The sequence below is a fragment of the Psammomys obesus genome, unplaced genomic scaffold, assembly GCF_907164565.1.
Source record: "Psammomys obesus unplaced genomic scaffold, mPsaObe1.curated_primary_1811, whole genome shotgun sequence".
NCBI classification, from domain to species: Eukaryota; Metazoa; Chordata; class Mammalia; order Rodentia; family Muridae; genus Psammomys; species Psammomys obesus.
Window position 1 is genome coordinate 13,645,025 of NW_026596051.1, and position 7,587 is coordinate 13,652,611.

The window sequence follows — 7,587 nt, forward strand, 5'->3', positions numbered from 1 at the left end:
AACCCTAACCCTAACCCTAACCTAACCCTAACCCAATCCTAACCCTAATCCTCACCCAATCCTAACCTTAACCCACACCCTAACATTAACCCAATCCTAACCCTAACTCTAACCCAATTCTAACCCTAACCCACACCCTAATATTAACTCAATCTTAACCCTAACCCTAACCAAATCCTAACCCTAACCCTAACCCAGAGTCTAGGCCTCTAGTCACTAGGAGGAGCTACCAGGATAGAGAAGGAGAGAAGGGGTCCAACATGTTCTGAGGACTGAACCTTTGTTAGGATCCGCCTTGCTTAGGCCACATGCCGACGGGTATGTTATAACTGGGTCCCTTTGGTTGTTTTTGTTTGATTTGGTTTCTGAGATAGGCTTTCCTGCCTCTGCCTACCGAGTGCTGGGATTAGAGGTATGTGCCACCATACCTGGCCCGTCACTGGGTCCCTTTGAACAGCTGTACCTCAAGAGAGAAGACAAGCATTCTGTGGTTGCTGCTTCTCTTAGTAAGTTCTACCAGTCTGGGAAAGAGACAAAGGAGGCCAAGGGCGTTGCTTCGGGGACATCCTAGATGGCTGAACACTGGATTGTTCCGCTGAGTGCTGAATGTGCCTTTGGAGGCCTGCTCTGCAGAGATGACAGCAGCAGTGACTGGCTACACGCTCACCCCAATGCTCAGCTGATGCTGGTGTCTGGCCCGGTGCCTTTGTCAGAACCCTTGTGGCCTCCCCGGGTTTACACTTTAGGCAAGGGGGGCTTCTTTTTTACAAAGTGGACAGCTAATCAATCAATGCTCTGTGTCTCTTGGGAATGCTTTTGGTTAAAGGAAGCCAAGGGACTAACCTGCACGCCAAGCTGGGTAGGCCTGGCATCAACCTCCCTTCTCTGCCACACGAAACAGGCTAGCAGTCTTTTCCTTCCAGCCTCGTCTCCTCAAGGTGGCTGCAGCAATGCCAACCATCACATCCTTACATAGCTGTGTTCACACATGAAGAGGCACCGAATCCCCCTCTCACGCTGAAATCAGGCTCCCCTTCACCTGTCATTGATCAGAATTGAGTCATACGCCTGAGCTCCAAGCAAAGGGGGAATTTCTGTGCTTGGCTTAGTTTAATCAGAGTTTGCTGGTCTACCCGGCTCTCCTGAGCAGAACTTTGGTAACAGGAAGAAGATGCTCCTGTTATAGTCCAAATTCCTGTAACCCTGAGCTTATGGGGAAGAAACAGAGGACGGAACCTCATTTAAAAAAAAAAATGTAGAATTTTAAGCTACGTATTTTACAAGCTCATTTTTCTTTCTGGTTCAAAGTACAAGTATCTTTGCAATGACATCTCACTGCCCAGCGTGCTAGCATATGCATGGACCCGCACTGCTGTACAGAGTGGGAATTGTGCAGCTGCCCACCCGGGGAGTCCAGCTAGCTCTGTGCTCTCACGTGGAGGGTGAGGCCCACACTGGAGCCACCAACATGCAGGAACGGCAGTGTCGGATCTGAGCCTTTCAGGCACGGGTCTCCCGTGTCTGTACTGCGTGTCCTCTCTCTGCACTTAAAGCTTGCACGCTGTGGATGGCCATGCTCCGCTAGCCAGACCCCTGCTTGGACTGGGGGTCACCCCAGATCCTCTAGCCTCAGCTACCCTGTGCATACCGACTGGCCCATTCATTCCATAAGGTCCTAGAGTAGAAAAAAAAAAAAAAAGGTTCTTCACACAGTAATGCCAGCTCACTAAATTCCAAGCAGAGCCTTTCCTCCTCTTAGGGGCAATGGGAGGCACTTCCAGGCATTGTTCTGCAAGGAGCCTGCTAAGAACAAAGGCCACCCAGATTCCCACTGTTTCCTGCTCCAGAGGACCCAGGCTAATAGCTATTAAGGCGCTGGCCCTGGAATACTTGAAATAAACTATGGTAAAGTGATGTGAACCAAGCCAGGCTTGGTTACAGTGGCAGATGCCTGTAATCCCAGCACTCAGAGAGGAAGAGGCAGGCAGATCCCTGTGAGTTCGAGGCCAGCCTGGTCTACAAAGGAAGTCCAGGATAGCTGAGACTACACAGAGAAGCCCTGTCTTAAAAAACTAGAAAAAAAATAATAAATTACATCTTAAAAAGAGAGAGATGTGGACCACCCTGCATCTGGGGTCAGAAGACCAAAGGAGACCCTCCTCGGTGTGGAGAGGCTTCCAGTGACGGCCACAGCTGCTCCCCTCCCTCCCTCCTTATACAGGTAGAGCAGATCCTGGCAGAGTTCCAGCTGCAGGAAGAAGACCTGAAGAAGGTGATGAGGCGGATGCAGAAGGAGATGGACCGCGGCCTCAGGCTGGAAACCCACGAGGAGGCCACTGTAAAGATGTTGCCCACCTACGTGCGTTCTACCCCAGAAGGCTCAGGTACCGCAGGGCTCGTCTGTCCCTGGACAGGACCCTCTAGGCAAATGATGACAACCCCAAATCACTGGACTGGTGTTTGTCCAGGCCCAGCTCAGGCCTAGCCTGGAGCTATCAGTCTTCAGGAGAATTTTGTGGGGTTTTTTTTTTGTTTGGTTTTTGGTCTCTATGGTCACTTGGGGAACCTCCTCCTTATGCAGAGTCTGCCTCTCCGAGTTCTGGCTGCTCTGCCTAAGGCAGGAGTTTCCCACTGATGCTCCCGAGTTGACCTTTGACCCTTCCATAGATTGCTCTAGTGCTGCCTCACCCTCAGTGTCATAGGTTAGCAACCCCTCACCCACAATGTGTGGGGTCCTCGGTGCTATTCCGCCTGTCAGGTAGGCCGTGAGACTGAACGTATCTTTCTTTGCCTGCAGAAGTTGGAGACTTTCTCTCCTTAGACCTGGGAGGAACCAACTTCAGGGTGATGCTGGTGAAGGTGGGAGAGGGGGAGGCAGGGCAGTGGAGCGTGAAGACGAAACACCAGATGTACTCCATCCCCGAGGACGCCATGACGGGCACTGCAGAGATGGTGAGCAGCTTGAGGGGCTGGCAAAGGAGGGCTGGGGCTCAAGGTCACTTGGGATCTCAGGGGAATCAGTCCCGATGGGAGGTTCCAAAAACAGGGGTGACGGTGGGCCGTGCAGCATCACAGACCCGAGAAGGTGACTCAGAGGCTTGAAGTGTCCCAGGTCCCAATCCCAGTCTACCTACAAGGGGCTGAAGAAAGGTCAGTAGCAGGAGAAAAACCCAGCTAGCTTCTGTCCAGTTTCCTAGAGGACAAACAAAGCTTAGAGCTGAGCAGCCAGAAGCCATGCTTGCCTGGCCTCCTGCAGCTTGCAAAGCCCAAGCTTCCTCACAAGCCACCACTACCCACCCAGAGGTGTATGCCAAGTGGCATGGCAGCAGCCACACTGTCTGCCCAAGCAACAAGGGTCCCTAAGCATGAGGAAGACTCAGACGGGGGTCCTAGAAATAAGAGGAGCCTGGGGCTAAGACAGAACTCTGCCCCCTCCTTGCCCAGGGACAAGGCAAAACTCATTACCAGAGGAGCAGCCAGGCAAGGGTTTGCCTGTAGCCCACATGCCTTCAGCAATGCCCAGTCATGTGAGCAATTCCACTGGAAGGGATTAGGGCCCAGCCTTCAGCAGGGGCTGGGTGGCCAGGATACCCGGGAAACAGCAAAAGAGACAGAGATCATAGTCATGGGCAAGAATGGGCTTCTACCCAGAGCTTCACAGGACAGCCATCCAGGCTTGATGATAGCCAGTCCTCACTAGGCAAGGGGAGGGTCAGGGCACAGCTAAACTGGGGATCAGCCTGTGCTGTGCCACCTTGCCCTTGCCAGCAGTTTGCAGGGTTCTCTGTCTGGGGAAGTGCAGGGCCTGAGTTCTGATGAGAAGCAAACTGCAGACAGGTCCAGCACACAGGTGCGGGCTCTGGGGTCAAATGTCTTAACACCTCCAAGAGACGCTTTGGCACAGTCCCTGGGGAGATCTGCTACTGTCCCAGCCCTGACCCAATGCCACACTGGTGCAACTCCTAGCTCTTTGACTACATCTCTGAATGCATCTCTGACTTCCTGGACAAGCATCAGATGAAACACAAGAAACTACCCCTGGGCTTCACCTTCTCCTTCCCTGTAAGGCACGAAGACATAGACAAGGTGAGCCAGCTGGAGGGGAGGGGGGTAAACGGATGAAAACACGCTCTAGAAGAACTCTGCTCAAACTGCCTTCCGTTGCAGCTCCCTGGCCCATGTTTCAAAAGAGCCCAAGCCCAGAAGGGATTTCAATTGCAGCCGCTGTCTGTAAAGCTTCGGCAAATAGACATAACATCCGCTGACTCTTACCATCTGACAAAGCCTCTCAGGAGACATGCTGTGGTCACACCCTGCAGATAAAGAAACAGGCTAAGCAAGTTGCTTGAAGTAGGAAGTGGCAACTGGCTTAGAGGAAGGCTCCAGCTCCCCACAGAGCACAGATATCTCTCTGCTTCTGGCTGAGTCAGAAGTGGGAAAGATCTGATAATCTACCCACTGGCAAGCTCACAAGTTACATCACACACACATACACACACACACACACACACACACACACACCATAAGTCTGCTTTAATTTCCTTTATAGTTCCTGTGATTCTGTACTCTGACAAAAGCAACTTAGAGGAGAAAGTGCTTTTTTAGCTCACAGTTCCAGGTTATTGTGCATCACAGCAGGGAAGTCACTGAGGCAGGAGCTTGAAGGTTGGCTGTATCACAACTACAGTCAGAAACGAGGGGCAAAGGATGCACACTTGCCTGTGTTCAGCTTGCTTTGCACACCCCTGCCTAGGGAATGAAGCCGCCCACTGGGGGCAAGTCTTCCCACCTCAGTGTAATCAAGACCACTGCCCATAGGCCAACCTAATCTAAACAATTTTACTGTTTAGATTCTACATTAAGTCAGGCTGACAATTAAAACAAATCCTCACAACCTCTGTCAGAGATAAAGCCAGGTCATACCCCAAGGCGTAAAAGCAGCAGACAAACCCATACCTTCTCTAAGCCCCAAGATCCACAGAGAAAGCCTCGTGGGTAACTCCATGTGCAGCAGGATTCACTGTGAGAGAGGAACCTGAATGTTATTCAGCATTCTTCTCCCAGGGACCTACCTGTCCTACCTCTACTCTGGAACCGTATCCCTGAGCTCTGCTGCCCAACATTCTTAGGCTGGGTTTACAGAGCATTTACCCTAAGTTCTCAAGTTCCTGGGTTCCTCTGAGAGAGAGGGAGAGAGAGAGAGGGAAACAATTTTTAGAAAATTGTTTCTAACGCCTCTCAGAGCTATGTGAGTCTACTTCCTCAAATGTAAAGTGAGGGCTCGGGAGTGTCATGGTGCTTCTGCCTGGTTGGTTTAAGGCCACAGCTTCCTGCTAGTGCAGCAGCCATGAGGCCTTCCTACCACTACAGGGCATCCTCCTCAACTGGACCAAGGGCTTCAAGGCCTCTGGAGCAGAAGGGAACAACATCGTGGGACTCCTCCGAGATGCTATCAAAAGGAGAGGGGTGAGGAGACCTCTGCCTGCCCTGAGGGGCTGTCCCAGGCACCTGCCCTCCATCACAGGCCCCTCCCTTCAGCTCCATTTCCATGGCCTCTGTCCTTCTTGGCAGGACTTTGAGATGGATGTGGTGGCGATGGTGAACGACACAGTGGCCACAATGATCTCTTGCTACTATGAAGACCGCCAATGTGAGGTCGGCATGATTGTGGGTAAGGGCTTCTCCCCCTGTAACCCTCCCAGACTGCACTGGGGCTTAGCGCTCAATGCCAAAGCAGTCACGACTAACGCCAGTCAAGGCAGTCCTAGTCCCTGGGTCCGGTGGCCCTGGGGGTGTGGTGATGCAGAAACTAAATGTTATTAGGAAGCATTTCGATGTTTGTGGCATCAGGGCGTCAGATGGCCTGCCGGATGTACACCTGCTCTGCCTATCTGGATGTAATTAAGCCACTTTATCTAGTAAATTGACCACACTGTACGAGTTTGTCCACGTGCAAGAGAATGAGCAGGAGTGGTGTCATTTCTGCTCCATCCAGGGGACCCAGCTCTGGACCTCTGGACTCCCAGGTCCTAGGCCCACCCCAGAGGGAAGGACATTCCAGAAAAGAAGCCTTCCGAAGCAGTGCTTCAGTCAAACCAGTTATCTGCTGTGCACTCGGGTGTCAGAATGCACGTGGGCCCTAACTGCCTAGAAAGTCCTGTATTACAGGCCCCGCAGAGCCAGGTCTCCTGTGCCGGTGTTAGTATTTGTGGGTTCTCATCTGTGCTTATGCTTGTCCCCTACACAGCACATTCTTTACAACATCATTCCCTTGACGTGCATGCGGAGACAAAACATTAGGGGTGTGCGTGTACACACTCACGCACACGCACACATACGCAGCTGCTCTGCCGCAGTGGCCTCTGGCCTGTTCTAAGGGCCTACAAGGTGTTTTTCTCGGCTTGAGATTCCCCTGAAAGGGCTCAAGAAAGAGACCTAAAGATGTGCCTACAACGTGCTAGGAAACGGGCTGGAGAGATGGCTGAGCAGTTAAGAGGACCTGCTGCTCTTCCGGAGGACCTGGGTTCGATCCTAGAACCCACACGGCGACTCACAACTGTCCCAGTGGATCTACACCCTCCTCTGGCTTCCCCGGGCACCGAGCAAGCACGCATGCGTGCAGACATACATGCAGACCGAACACTTACACACAGAACACTTTTTAAGTTTTAAAAAGCTAAATCCATGGCGCCTCACATCCACTTCCAGTTGTCAGATCCCCGGTTCTCACAGCCCACTGTGCCCCACCCCCGCAGGCACCGGCTGCAACGCCTGCTACATGGAGGAGATGCAGAATGTGGAACTGGTGGAAGGGGATGAGGGACGCATGTGCGTCAACACCGAGTGGGGCGCCTTCGGGGACTCGGGCGAGCTGGATGAGTTCCTGCTGGAGTACGACCGGATGGTGGATGAGAGCTCAGCGAATCCCGGCCAGCAGCTGTAAGGACGCCCGCCCCGCCCCGCCCCGCCCTCCGAGCCCACCCCAGAGGCGGCTCCTGCCGGGCACACCACAGCTGGGCCCCAGCGCGCAATCAATGGCTTGCTTAGAAACAGCTCTGAGGAGAAGCAAGCTGATGATCCCTCTGGGAGCTGGCTCTTTGCTTCAGCTCAGTTCTCACCTGCCCTGAGGGGTGTGGAGGTGTCATGCGGTTAGCACAAAGCGTCACCTCTCTGCTTTTGTAGGTGGCCTGCCACCAGACAGCTCTGAAAGACCCTTAGCAGGGTTTATCTGGTTTAAGGCAGAATTCTTCCCAAAGCATGGCATTTAAAACAACAACAACAACAACAAAAAGCTAGCATTAGCCTCTGCGGGGTGCTGTAGATTGGCAGAGCACATCTTGGGAGCCAGCTGCACAGAGCTTGTCTTAAATCATGGCTACTGCCGGGTGTTGAGGCGCACCCCTTTAATCTCAACACTTGGGAGGCGGAGGCAGACAGTTTTCTTTGCGTTCCAGCCAGCCAGCCAGCCAGGGCCATATAGCAAGTTCCAAGATAGGTAGGGCTACACAGTGAGACCCTGCCTCAAAAAATAAATACATACATACATACATACATACATACATACATACATACATACATACATACATA

General features: G+C 52.5%; 1 protein-coding gene across 2 annotated transcripts in view; it reads left to right on the top strand.

Moving 5' to 3' along the window:
* Gck (glucokinase) overlaps positions 1-7,587 on the top strand; it is a 36,652-nt gene that overhangs the window by 26,482 nt on the left and 2,583 nt on the right. For both annotated transcript variants that reach the window (XM_055624306.1, XM_055624305.1), the window contains exons 2-7: positions 2,222-2,384; positions 2,798-2,952; positions 3,967-4,086; positions 5,371-5,466; positions 5,572-5,671; positions 6,756-6,939. In XM_055624306.1, coding sequence (XP_055480281.1) covers positions 2,222-2,384; positions 2,798-2,952; positions 3,967-4,086; positions 5,371-5,466; positions 5,572-5,671; positions 6,756-6,939 — 818 coding nt within the window. The remainder of the gene's footprint in view (positions 1-2,221; positions 2,385-2,797; positions 2,953-3,966; positions 4,087-5,370; positions 5,467-5,571; positions 5,672-6,755; positions 6,940-7,587) is intronic.